Here is a 14,774-nt window from a genome sequence, read left to right on the forward strand (position 1 = left end):
CTTTCCTGCAACGTATGAGGTAGACAACGTTGGCCGAGTCACAGGAGTATGAACCATGCACCTGGTGGGTGGTGTCCTCTCGTGTGATGGTGGTATCTGTGTCGATGATCTGGCATGTCTTGCAGAGGTTACCGTGGCAGGGTTGTGTGGTGTCGTGGACGCTGTTCTCTTAAAAGCTAGGTAATTTGCTGCGAACAATGGTCTGTTTGAGGTTGGGTGGCTGTTTAAAGGCGAGTAGTCTGAGATGCTCCACTTTTCCAGCTTCCACCCTAACCACGTCAAAGAGGCCATCCCCTATGGACAGGCCTTGCGAATACACAGGGTCTGCTCAGACGAGGAGGAACGCGATGGACACCTACAGACGCTGAAAGACGCCCTAGTAAGAATGGGATATGAGGCTCGACTCATCGATCGACAGTTCCGACGGGCCACAGCAAAAAATCGCATAGACCTCCTCAGGAGACTAACACGGGACGCAACCAACAGAGTACCCTTTGTTGTCCAGTACTTCCCCGGAGCGGAGAAACTACGCCATGTTCTCCGCAGCCTTCAACATGTCATCAATGACGACGAACACCTCGCTATGGCCATCCCCACACCTCCACTACTCGCCTTCAAACAGCCACCCAACCTCAAACAGACCATCGTTCGCAGCAAATTACCTAACTTTCAAGAGAACAGCGTCCACGACACCACACAACCCTGCCACGGTAACCTCTGCAAGACATGCCAGATCATCGACACAGATACCACCATCACACGAGAGGACACCACCCACCAGGTGCATGGTTCATACTCCTGTGACTCGGCCAACGTTGTCTACCTCATACGTTGCAGGAAAGGATGCCCCAGAGCATGGTACATTGGCGAGACCATGCAGACGCTGCGACAACGGATGAACGGACACCGCGCAACAATCGCCAGACAGGAGGGTTCCCTCCCAGTCGGGGAACACTTCAGCAGTCATGGACATTCATCCACCGACCTTCGGGTAAGTGTACTCCAAGGCGGCCTTCGAGACACACGACAACGCAAAATCGTCGAGCAGAAATTGATAGCCAAGTTCCGCACCCATGAGGACGGCCTCAACCGGGATCTTGGGTTCATGTCACGCTACACGTTACCCCACCAGCGAACAAATGTTATCTGTTTTTAATATAACGGGTCAGTTGCTGTCTTTTCTATGTTTCTACCTCTCTATCTCTATTTTTTTTGTTTGTTGTTTTTTTTTGGTGATTTGTATATTCTGAGACCTTGCAGGTAACACCTGTCTGTCTGCACACTGATTGCCTTGGCAACGGGCAGTTGAAAAAACTGTCTGTAATCACCAAGCATTGTTCTGTGAATTATAAATGCGATTTCATTTCGAGGATTTCATTTCGTTCACCTGAGGAAGGAGGAAGCCTCCGAAAGCTTGTGAATTTAAAATAAAATTGCTGGACTATAACTTGGTGTTGTAAAATTGTTTACAATTGTCAACCCCAGTCCATCACCGGCATCTCCACATCATGAACTGTGGAGAGTGTTAGTACCATGCATTGTTGGATTTGTGGGGAGTGTTGGTTTCCATGCATTGTTTGAACTGTGGGAAGTGTCAGTACTGTGTTTGAACTGTGGGGAGTGTTAGTACGGTGCATCGTTGGAATTGTGGGGAGTGTTGGTTTCTACGCACTGTTGGAACTGTGGGGAGTGTCAGTACTGTGCATCGTTTGAACTGTGGGGAGTGTCAGTACTGTGCATTGTTTGAACTGTGGGGAGTGTCAGTACTGTGCATTGTTGGAACTGTGGGGAGTGTCAGTACTGTGCATCGTTTGAACTGTGGGGAGTGTCAGTACTGTGTGTTTGAACTGTGGGGAGTGTCAGTACTGTGCATTGTTGGAACTGTGGGGAGTGTCAGTACTGTGCATCGTTTGAACTGTGGGGAGTGTTAGTACTGTGTGTTTGAACTGTGGGGAGTGTTAGTACTGTGCATCATTTGAACTGTGGGGAGTGTCAGTACTGTGCATTGTTTGAACTGTGGGGAGTGTCAGTACTGTGCATTGTTGGAACTGTGGGGAGTGTTAGTACTGTGCATCGTTTGAACTGTGGGGAGTGTCAGTACTGTGCATCGTTTGAACTGTGGGGAGTGTTAGTACTGTGTGTTTGAACAGTGGGGAGTGTCAGTACTGTGCATCGTTTGAACTGTGGGGAGTGTTAGTACTGTGTGTTTGAACTGTGGGGAGTGTCAGTACTGTGCATCGTTTGAACTGTGGGGAGTGTTAGTACTGTGCATTGTTTGAACTGTGGGGAGTGTTAGTACTGTGTGTTTGAACTGTGGGGAGTGTCAGTACTGTGCATCGTTTGAACTGTGGGGAGTGTTAGTACTGTGCATTGTTTGAACTGTGGGGAGTGTTAGTACTGTGTGTTTGAACTGTGGGGAGTGTCAGTACTGTGCATTGTTTGAACTGTGGGGAGTGTTAGTACTGTGCATTGTTTGAACTGTGGGGAGTGTCAGTACTGTGCATCGTTTGAACTGTGGGGAGTGTTAGTACTGTGCATCGTTTGAACTGTGGGGAGTGTTAGTACTGTGCATCGTTTGAACTGTGGGGAGTGTTAGTACTGTGCATCGTTTGAACTGTGGGGAGTGTTAGTACTGTGCATCGTTTGAACTGTGGGGAGTGTTAGTACTGTGCATCGTTTGAACTGTGGGGAGTGTTAGTACTGTGCATCGTTTGAACTGTGGGGAGTGTTAGTACTGTGCATTGTTTGAACTGTGGGGAGTGTTAGTACTGTGCATTGTTTGAACTGTGGTGAGTGTCAGTACTGTGCATCGTTTCAACTGTGGGGAGTGTTAGTACTGTGCATCGTTTGAACTGTGGGGAGTGTCAGTACTGTGTGTTTGAACTGTGGGGAGTGTTAGTACTGTGCATCGTTTGAACTGTGGGGAGTGTCAGTACTGTGTGTTTGAACTGTGGGGAGTGTTAGTACTGTGCATCGTTTGAACTGTGGGGAGTGTTAGTACTGTGTGTTTGAACTGTGGGGAGTGTCAGTACTGTGCATCGTTTGAACTGTGGGGAGTGTTAGTACTGTGTGTTTGAACTGTGGGGAGTGTTAGTACTGTGTGTTTGAACTGTGGGGAGTGTTAGTACTGTGCATCGTTTGAACTGTGGGGAGTGTTAGTACTGTGCGTTGTCTGCACTCGGGAGTGTTAGTGCTCTATAACTTGAGTTTCCCTGTGTCCATTCGTGTGTGTTTTGGCTGTCGCTCCAGACCCGAGCTCATCGCTTCTATTTCCCCTTTTTTTCTTCTTTGCTCTTTACCTCTCCTAGGCCCCTCTCTCCTGATGTCATACCTCCTTTCATTTTTCCCCTCTTGGGTACTCTGCCCCTCTAAATCCCTACCCCTACCCTTCAGCACTCTTTGACTTTGCTACTCTCCTGCTGCCACCATCCCAGGTTTGGCTCCCTCTTAGATAAGCCTACCGGTTCCCTCTGTGCCTCTCTTGGCATCCTCTGAAGGACCCATTGAGGCACTTGTTGCTGTCTCTTTACGAGCAGCAACCCCAACTGCCCCATCCTGCTCTCATTGACTTTCCTGCCTAGCGTGCCTGCTGGGGGCTAATCTTGCCAATTTCCTTCCTGTCCCACTCACCGCTCCCAGCGCTGATTCTGTGAATTCTGCCAGCAGATTAGCCATCACCACCCAGCTCCCATCTCCCTCCAGAATGTCCATTCACTTGTAAACAAGGCTCTTGCCACTCATGAGCCCTAGCTATACCTCCAATCACCAGACTGCCGCGATGGCGATGTGGCCCTCGTCACCAAATCACGCCTTGGTCTGTCCCCCCACTCCTCTAACACTTTCTCCTCCTTTCAGCATCTCACCTTGTTCCACTCCTCTCATCTCTCCTTTAAAATCCTCGTTCTCTACCGCCCTAGTGCCACGCCAAGTTTCTCATCAAGATATCCTCACTGCTTTCCTCCCTCTGCCTCAGCACCGAGCAACTTCTCATCCTCGGTGATTTCAACCTCCCATCTCAACTCATTGTGCTCTCTCTCCTCTGATTTCTCTGCCCTCCTATTCCCCCCTTAATCTTTCCCTCCATATAAACTCCCCTACCCACATTCACAACCATGCCCTCGACCTTGCCATCTCACGTGGCCTCTCTACTTCCATCGTGACAATCACGGATAAGGCCACCTCTGATTACTTCCTTGTATCCTTCTCTACCCACATCCCCCTTCCCCCTCCCAATACCACTTCTTTCTGTGTTCGCCCCTGGAAAAAACTCTTCCCCATGTCACTTACAGCGGCACTTTCAAATTCCCAACTGTCTAGCCTTTGGCCCTCCATTCACCGCAATCTTTCTGCAGCTGCTGATCTGCGCAATTGTGCCCTCACCTCGACCTTTGATGTCCTTGTCCCCATTAAAATCATTACTCCCTCTCGCCCTGGTTGTTCCCCCTGGTACGGCCCTCATCTCCACTCTCTTAAGTCCAAGGGCGCAGACTTGAACGTTTATGGCGGACAACTGGTTCAGCCATTCATCGCCAGATCTGGATGGATCACATAAAGCATTATCGGGTCCTGCTCTCCTCTGCCAAAACTGCTCACTATTCCAGGATCATCCCGGAATGCAAAGATAACCCCCAGCTTCTCTACTCCACTACAAACCATCTTCTTAAACCCCTCTCCCCTGCCCCCCACCCCACCCTCACCTCCAACAAGTGCAAAGAGCTCATGGGCTTCTTTGTCACTAAGATTGAGACCTTTCATTCAGTTGCCTTTGCTACTTTCCTCCCTTCCCCTAGCCCACCAAGCAAACTTCCCCTAAGGTTCCCCCTGCCCTAGCCCTGAACTCGCATCTTTCTCTAGTTTCTCTCCTATCTCCCCTCATGCCCTCTCTGAACTCATCTTGACCATGAGCCCCATCACCTGCTCCCTCGACCTTATTCCCACCAAACTGCTGATCACCCAACTTTCCTTTCTCGCCCGCATGTTAGCTGATATTGTTAAAGGTCCCCCTCCCCTTCAAATCTGCCGTCATCATCCCCCTCTCAATAAGCCTACCCTTGACCCCTGTCCTTGAAAACTACCGCCCCATCTTCAACCTCCCTTTCCTCTCAAGTCCTTGAACGTGTTGTCGTCTCCCAAATCCGTGCCCATCTTTCCTGCAACTCCATATTTGAATCCTTCCAATCAGGTTTCCACCCATACCACAATACTGAAACGGCCCTTATCAAAGCCACAAATGACATCCTATGTGACTGTGACCGTGGTAAACTATCCCCCCTCATCCTTCTCAACCTGTCTGCAGCGTTTAACATGGTTGACCACACCGTCCTCCTCCAACGCCTCTCCTCTGTCATCCAGCAGGGTGGGACTATGCTTGCCTACTTACATTTTTAGTTATCCAGTCGTAGCCAGAGAAGCACCTGCAATGGCTTCTCTTCCTGCTCCATTACCTCTGGAGTATCCAAAGTACCCTTCCTATTTCTCATCTACATGCGGCCCCACAGCGACATCATCTGAAAACACGTCAGGTTCCACATGTATGCTGATGACAGCCAGGTCTACATCACCACCACCTCCCTTGATCACTCCACTTTCTCCAATTTGTCACACTGCTTATCCGACATCCAGTACTGGATGAGCAAACAATTCCTCCAACTTAATATCGGGAAGATCGAACATGGTCATCGCCATTGTCTTCGGTGTCGCCACAAACTCCATTCCCTAGCCACCAACTCCATCCTTCTCCCTGGCCACTCTCTGAGACTGAACCAGACCATTCGCAACGGTGGCATCCACTTTGAACCTGAGATGAGCTTCCGACCACGTATCCGTTCCATCACCAAGACCGTCTACTTCCACTTCCATAACGTCACCCGACTCCGCCAGTCTCAGCTCATCTGCTGAAACCCACATCCATGCCTTTGTTACCTCTAGATTTGGCTATTGCAATGCTCTCCTGGTCAGCCTCCCATTTTCCACCCTCCATAAACTTGAGCTCATCCAATACTCTGCTGCTTGTGTCCTAACTCGTACCAAGTCCCGTTCACCCATCACCCCTGTGCTCGTTGACCTGCATTGGCTCCTAGTCTGGGAACGCCTCGATTTTAAAATTCTCATCCTTGTTTTCAAATCCCTCCATGGCCACGGCCCTCCCTTTCTCTGTAACCTCCTCCAGCCCTACAACCCTCCAAGATTTCTGCGCTCCTCCAATTCTTGCCTCTTGCGCATCCCCAATTTTAATCACTCCACCATTGGCGGCCGTGCCTTCAGTTGCCCAGCCCCTAAGCTCTGGCATTCCCTCCCTAAACCTCTCCCCCTCTCTTCTTTGAAACCCACATCCTTGACCAACCTGTCCTAATATCTCCTTACATAGCTCGGTGTCAACATTTGTTTGATGATGCTCCTGTGAAGGCCCTTGGGACGTTTTACTACGTTAAAGGCGCTATATAGATGCAAATTGTTGTTGTCCATGATTGACTGAAAACTGTTTTGAAAGTGATTTTCAGCCAGAGAAGAACCTCTAGTAAAGTTTAAATTGATAGCATTAGCATGACAGGAAATATAAAGTTTAATCCACCTAACAACATTGTGGGAGTACCTTCACCACATGGACTGCAGTGGCTCATCACCACCTTCTCAAGGGCAATTAGGGATAGGCAATAAATGCTGGCCTTGCCAGCAACACCCATATCCCATAAATGAATTAAAAAAACTGTATTCTATTCTTGGGCAACTAGTAAATGGAAACACATGATGAAGTAAGACATTGGCAGTTCACCTAAGAGGATGTGCTGAAATTAGTTATCTTTGAGGTGATGCTCTTGGAATTAAGTTCAATTTTGTTAAAATATTTCATCTTAAACACTAGAGTAGATTTTAACCATTGGGCAGGAGGCGTGGACCATTTTATAGAGCTGGTCCTCATTAACATATATACGCGAGCTGCACGTCCTGAACAGGTGTCCCGATGCAGCTCACCGGCTCCAGGCCGGGAAAAGGGTAAGTTGGGGGAGGAGGAGCCAACATTGCTCTTGTCGAGGCCGGAGCACTCCTGCTTCTCATGGCCCCACAAAAATAATTTTAGCATTTATCTTTTCGGGCCTCTTCTGCTGTACCGGCAGCTTCCACTAGGCGGAGCGTCGACGTCACAGGACCCCACATTGCAGATTCACGAGGCTTCTGCCCAATTCAGGCATGCGCCTGGGCCGCCCAGCAGAAGTCAACCGCCTCCATTTTAACTGTGCTATGTCCCTGTTTCCATCAGGTAGAAAGAGTTAAAATGTTTGTTGAAGCTTTTAAAACTAAAGCAGTGACTTATCAAAAGAGTTTATTTAAAAGCTGGTAGCAGGTCTTGTCACTCATCCATCTGCAAACATGCAGGGGAGAGAAATGAGGGGCTGGACCTGGGAGGATGGGTGACCAGGGCTGGAAGAAGCAGGCAGGGAGCTGGGGCTTCAGAGTACCTGGGATGATGGCAGCAGAATACCAGGCGTCGAGGCAAGATGGTGGGACACCGGGAGATGGGATCAGTATGGGGGGCAGGGCGAGTGGCAAGATCACATGCTGGCAGTGCCTAGAGAGACTTTTGGGCCCAAGAGGCCGTTGCTAGAGACTTAACGGAACAGTCCCCAGCAGTCTGGTAAGTGTATTGATGGGGTTAGGTCGCGACCATGCTCAGCAGAGGGGAGAGCCCAGGACTGGGGAGGCCCAAGGTTTCCCTGTGGGGGCTGGAGGAACCTTATCTGGACCTCAATTCAGCTCCCAGCAGGTTTGGCCTGGCAGAAAAGCCACCACTGCTCCCCCACTAAGGCCTAAGGTTCATTATTGCATTTGGGCTCTGCTGACATCATCAGAGCCCAACTGCAATAATGCATATTTAAGTTCTGACGAAGGGTCATCGACCTGAAACGTAAACTCTGTTTCTCTCTCCACAGATGCTGCCTGACTTGCTGAGTCCAGCATTTTCTGTTCTTACTACATATTTAAAGTTCCCTGCTGACTTCGGGTGGGTGTTCTGGCCACCTGCTATTTAAAATTGCAGTCAGTCAGATGGGGCGTGAAGGCAGTGGGTGAGTCCCCTGCTCCATTTTAACTACTCCCTGCCTGGTGGTACCTACTAATCAACTGGATCTCAGAAAATGGGAGATTTTTAAAATTTCTATTCTGATAAAATTGATGGGACTGTTCTTATGATTCCCTCATATGCTGTAGGATTACTTGGCTAATACCTTGAAGTTCTACAGAAGGGAAGGATCTCAAGATTTATTTAATTTCTCAACTCTGGAAGGAACTCACAGTGTAGACAGGAGATTGTCTCAAACATATGAAACCAAGAGATGTTAACTAAGCAGTTCTGAAGTATACAAGAGTATTAATTTCTTCTGGCATGCTGTAGTTCAATGCTAGTTATTGGCACTGAGCTGAATCCCAACCTCCTCCTCCATTTAAGGGTAGCTTTTCAGTTCTATTTCAGGTTAGTAGATGGTACCAAGTACCATCTTTAATATTACTTACTGGCTTACTACTACTAGCAGCATAATAGCACTGACACTACACAAATGATATGGTGTCTCACTCAGATTCATGTTTATTGGCCAACACTTGTTTTCCTCAAACACACCTGGTATTCTCTTGTTGTCTCTGGCCACTGTATCTGCACAAAGGTCGTCCATGTTTCAGACAAAGAAAAAGAGCACCTTGTTTGTGAGGCCTTGTTTAGACTTCACACCCAGTCAATTTAGTTACCACTGTAAGCGTACTAGCCTGAAGAAGATTGGACTTGACCTGGCAACTTCAGTTGTAAACTGGAACTAGCACAGTGTGCTTTGCAAAAGCCTGTCAGGGTCTTTATCTTGATGTCAGATTTATATTTGCAGCATCAAATTTGTACTCTTAACAGTATAAAAGAAAACTACATGATTTTGAGTCCACACAATTCTTGCATCTCACAGTACCAACTTTATTCTCAATTAATTATAATTAACAAAATTTATAAGCATTTCTAATATCACAGCCGTGGCCACTTGTGATGGAAATTATAAATAAATATGGCTTTATGACTATTTAATAAAAGATGTTTTAAAGATGTGCCATCATGGTAGCATATGAGAACAGCAACATATAAAGTGGCAAAACACAGGGTTGCACATCATTTTCCCACTCAGATTCCCCATCTTTCCTGAAGTAGCTGACTGCGGTGAGGGTACGGTTCTATGGAGGAGCACATCAACTGAATGACCATTCTTCACTTGTGAACCTAGACCTTAAGGGTTAGTGAGCTATTTGACCACGGATGGTGTCACAGCTTAGCCAATCAGGCCTCAGCCAAAGTCCAACAGGAAGCATTGGATAGTGATCAGAAATACAAACTGTGGCAGTTTTATGCTAGTCACCTCAACTACTCCTTGTGATAGCGAGTTCCACATTCTAACCAATCTCTGGGTAAAGAAGTTTCTCCTGAATTCCCTTTTGGATTTATTAGTGACTATCTTATATTTATGGCCCCTAGTTCGAGTCTCTGCTGCAAGTGGAAACATCTTCTCTGCATCCACCCTATCAAACCCTTTCATAATCTTAAAGACCATATGAACAATTAGCCCCAAGGAAATTCAAAGACAGATGGGGATGAAAATATAAAACAGCTTTTATTGTTTAAGAAGAGTTTCTCTTTGCTGATTATGTTGTGCACACTTTATTTTGGATCCATGGGTTTGTCAATTATTCAATCTTTAGTTGTTAAAGTAAATTAATCAAAAACATGTGTATTTCATGACGTTTTACCTTGGAGTTTTCAAACATTGTGTACTTGCCTACAAACATTTACAGTAACTGAAGTGCATAGGAATGGAACAAAAAAAATAAATTATGTAATTTGCAGCCATCATGGGATCGCTCAAAGTAATTTGTTGAATAAATACAGGTAAAGCTTGCAACATGTTAAAATTTAGGTAACTGTTGTATCCAACTGAAGCTAGACAAACAAACACTACATTAGGGATGTTTTTTCTTGTCAAATATTAACTTTTTTGCTTTGTTGGGTTTATAATCCAAGGAATTGAGTACCAGATGCAAGTGAATTGGCTTTTATACACTGTGCACTCTAAATATAAAATTACACTGTTGATGGCTTGTCTGTGATGATACAATATAGGTAGATTGGTAAATCCTGCAAACAGTATATTAACTTTTAAGAACTTTTTTAATGCCACATTCAGTGTTAATAAGTAGCTGTGAATGCTAGATGTCAAAGATATATGTGTTATCAGCTGTAGCTGGCATAAAAATAGCTCAAAGATTGAAATAAAAGACCAAAAACAAACTTTAAAAATGTTATAGATACTAGGGAGTGAAATCAAGGCTGTAATCTGATCGCTGGCTGTTGATGAGCTTTATAGTACGCTCAGGTCTTGTTCCTGTAATTTAGAATGTCAGGAGTCCCTCAATTACATTCTAACCAACTTCCATGTATCCATTTTTCTTGATTTCAGGACTGTTCAAGAAACAAATATATTTAAAAAGACCCACTAAATACACACCACTGCAATTTGGTGAATTATTTATATCTTATGTCAAAAGACATATTGAGCTCAGAATAGTCATTTAAAACATGGTGAGAATGGCATTTTCCTCAGGTGTGGGCACATACAAACTCAAACACATATGATTATGTGCAGTGCAAAATCTTTCAACTGCAATATATGCCAGGAAATATTAAGTGGTGGGCTTCAATCACTATTGTCTGCATGAGTTAACAAATATCAATTCTGTTGTAGGAAAGTGTTGAGCTGAGCATTGGGAATTTTGGACAAATTCCCAGGCCAGTACTGCAGACTTTTTATAACAGCATTGCAAAAGTATAAAAGGCCTATCACCAACTGATAAAACAATTTTACCATGGCCCAAAATTAGAAGGGGCTGATGTCAATAATGAATTTGGTTTTGTGAATACATCAGCACAAGTGGTCTTTTTAAAAATGGCTCTGAAATATAATACACACTTTAATATGAAGATCCTTGCATTTTCATCAAATTAGATTAAGTTTCAACATATTTGAGTGATTGCTACAAAAGTACATTTCTTGTATAAAGAGCAACATACCCAAATATCATCGGGGGCAGGAAAAAAACTTGAACACAGTGTACAATATCAAAGTAAAATGTTAATATTTCAATATGTTTCTATGCACTGAATCGGCAATCTTTTCAATTATAAATTGAGAAGTATTACTCCCAATTTTTTGCCACACTGTTGATGATTTTCAAAGTAGAAAAATAGAAAACAAAAGTTAGAAAAATAGAAAAGATAGTTAATGATATTTAAAGTAGAGACTTAAAGTCATACAAGTCCATGTTTTATGCATCACGGTTTGGCATTTTAATAATGGATTTTTTTGCTGTAATACATGTGTATATACATTAAAAACTGAAGTTGGTGGCAACAGCACATGAGGACCACCAAGTTATCATCATGTTTTCATGGTCTCTGAACAACAAATGTTATACTACACAAATCTCAAAGATGAAAAAAAGGTTGAACTGATTACAAGATGATTTTGAATATGTTATCACTTGCATGGAAATCTTCTCAACTACAGCAATAAGGGTACCAATATCCATATTCACAGGACTCTACCACAGCCAACTGAAGCCCTGCAAAAAGTGTACTTGTATTTTATGAAAAGGGATCCAGATTCAAGACAAGTATAGCATATTGGGTCTTCATTTAAAACATAGTAATACCATGGCACTTTGCCCATGCAACTTGCATTATAAGCACTATTATTCATGTTTGACAAAAGTTTATTTTATGTTATTACATTGAAAGGGCTTACATTTGACTGGAAACTTGTTCAATATTGTATCAGAATAGACTATTTCTATTTCAATGATGTCCTTACTTGTACTCCAAGTTTAAGCAAGACGAGAGTTATAAATTTTAAATTATCAAAGTCTAATTTTCTAACTAACCAAACTTGGCTGTGGCAATTAGGTGTGATTAGTATAATTTGTTAAATGTTACTGTACTGTGTTCACGTTTTGCACAGACTGGAATTATATTGTTCAAATTAATGAAAATTTGAAAGTTTAGAATGACAACTTATTTCCTCTCCAAAACTGTACTTTGGCCCATTTGATAGGCAAAGTAGAAAAACACCAAAGGTCTTTATCTTTAAAGATATGTTTTCATATGATAACAGTGCATAATGCAAATTATCCAAGAAAATAAATCAAAAATGTCAAGTATATTTCTTTTACTAAACACATTTATGACAATGCATCTATAACTTGCCTTTTTCATATGGTCACATTGAGTTCCACTGGTGCATTGAAATTGAAGTGTGTCTGAAGTATAGTGGTCAATATTATTAAGTTTTTTTCTGGGATATTGCATGTTGGGAAAGGAAGTGCCCAGGAATTGTTTTTGTATTAAAAGTAGACACATTTTCCTTAAATTTTGGGATCAAAGTTAGGACACAGGACAAATGCCACAAACAAGATGGGCCCTGTAAGGGGCAAAAAAAAAGTTACAGTAGGCCAATAATGCAGAAGCAGTAAACCTAAATACATGAATACCAATCTGCTCAATAAATAAAAAGATATACAAATGTCTATTTCAAAACAGTAACAATTAAACTTAAGGAACATCTAGAATCATGCAAAACAGAACCTTATTTGCCTATGCTTTGAAAGAAAATTGGATGCACAATTTATTTTTAAATAGAGTAGGTCTCATGGCAAACAATAACAGACATGTCATACAACAATTGCATCCACTAATGAATGAAAACATACTGTATAAAAGTCCAAAATATTTTTAAAAAGGCAAAAGTATAAAAATTGCTAAATTTACTTCATTCAATTTGATGCCTGTAACATTTATCCTAGAAAGGGGTATAGTCTTGTGGATACATTACAGGAAGCCAACTCTCTGTAAACGATGCACAATGACTCCATCCAAGCGACTTCATTATCTGAGTGAAACAAACACATGAATATTACTGCAAACTTTTGACCAGCAAGCACCAAAGCAGTAATGCACACACTTTAAATTTGATAGTGCAAGGTTAGATAACAACTTGATTTTTTTTCAGGGTATATTGGCTATTAAGGGATTTCACAGAATGAAAATACATCTTTGTTGGTTTTGTCTATTATTACCTACATAGTATTAAACAAGTAGAGTTGCAAATAAAAATCTATCCAACCAATTTGATGTTTGCAGGCTATTGTCCAATCAGATGGATAGTTTTTGATTACTGCTCATTAACTTGTGTGTGAATATATATGGAATGAGTTAAAAGGATACAATTCAAGCAAGGTGTTTAGATTAAGTCATAAACCATAACTGACAAGTAGGTTTTGCGCTAGACACTGGTGCAAAGTGGGCAGTAGTCTGGAAGGCACGCCCGACAACGTCAGCCTATGGTTCAGTTCAAATTGGGCGCCTGCTCCTCCTGGCTTCACATTAACGCAAGTATAAATAATTTCACTTAGATTTCCGTCGGTGACCTCCAGTAACCACTGGTTAGGCCACTGTAGAACTGGAAAAACTAAGTGGAGCCTGCCCAGTTTATGCTGAATTTGACAGTGGGGTCCTGAAAAGGGTGTTAGGCCCCTGATTAGCATATTCAAGGAGCCTAACCTCGTTTTAGGTAGGCGCTCTGGTCACTTGAAAGTTGCCAGCTGTCAATTTGGCAGCCGGCGCACTTCTGGGGGAGAGTGAGTGAGCGAGATCGCGCCCATAAACTTGTCTCCTAACTCCAATTTTTTGCCCAATAAACAGCACAACTGGGACCAATTTCTCTTCCAACTAGTTCAAATCATAAGCATCTTTTGTCTATCACCTGAACTCAAAGTTAATTATTTTCAGTAGAGGTAATGATTTGTTTTATATACAAAATAGTTTATAACAAAAAAATAATTTTCTCGTCATGAAGATTGGTGGATACCATGGAAAAACAACGCAAATAGCACTTTACGCTGTTTCTCTGGGGATTCCGCCGAAGTTACAGCAGGAGAATCCTTGTGGAAATTACTGTCAAATACATTATACCGCCATTATAAGAGCGAAATGCTGGCAATAATCATAATCAACACATTGTTAATTAGTTCATCGAGAACAGAACTTTAATTTATGTGTTTGCTTGAACACATTTTAAGTGTTGTCATTAAAGGATCATGGGAGTTTATTGATGCAGTTTAATACAATTTAGATCTGCTGAGTTTAAAAAAAAAATTCCTGATGGATCATAACTTGCTTTATAATGTCATACAGGTTGATATGAGTTATCAAAGTCAAGAATATTTAATGGAGGGAGGGATTCCTGCTGGCTTATATAGGCAATCAAGTATGGCAATTTGCAGAAATGTCTTCTTCTACCCATTCTTGCTCTTTTAATTTTAAAATGATAAGAAACCACTTATCTTCCATTGCAACACATTAAAGCAAAACTCTACATTATTACATAAATAAGTCTTACCTGGATGCAATTTTTCCAGTTTTCCTTACTTGGTTTATCCTCCACAAGTTTTATTGCAAACTTGAGTGCTCGACCATACATTTTGTTCACTAGTGCATGCTTGTATGCAAAAGTTAAAATCTATTAAGACGAATGAAAGAAAAAAGCCAATAGATGTATTGTAACGTAAGAAACAGAATTAAGCAGTAACCTGCCAGCCTAAATTTTCCAGTTTTCTGCCCAACTTTTGGAGCAAGCACTCCAATATCATCTCTTTGCTCATTTTACGTTTTATGAACTCGCCACTATAGGGTTTGTTTT

The 14,774-nt window shown here is 42.9% G+C and overlaps 1 protein-coding gene across 3 annotated transcripts in view; it reads right to left on the minus strand.

Moving 5' to 3' along the window:
- Positions 1–11,344: 11,344 nt before the first annotated feature.
- The window catches only part of tpp2 (tripeptidyl peptidase 2), a 145,853-nt gene continuing 142,423 nt past the window's right edge, over positions 11,345–14,774 (minus strand). For 2 of the 3 annotated variants that reach the window (XM_067986426.1, XM_067986424.1), the window contains 2 exons: positions 14,475–14,594; positions 11,345–12,965 (listed from right to left, as the gene is read on the minus strand). In XM_067986426.1, coding sequence (XP_067842527.1) covers positions 12,876–12,965; positions 14,475–14,594 — 210 coding nt within the window. In that variant the 3' untranslated portion in view covers positions 11,345–12,875. The remainder of the gene's footprint in view (positions 12,966–14,474; positions 14,595–14,774) is intronic. The other variant, XM_067986425.1, reaches the window with a different exon arrangement.

The sequence above is a fragment of the Heptranchias perlo genome, chromosome 6, assembly GCF_035084215.1.
Source record: "Heptranchias perlo isolate sHepPer1 chromosome 6, sHepPer1.hap1, whole genome shotgun sequence".
In the NCBI taxonomy this organism is placed as follows: Eukaryota; Metazoa; Chordata; class Chondrichthyes; order Hexanchiformes; family Hexanchidae; genus Heptranchias; species Heptranchias perlo.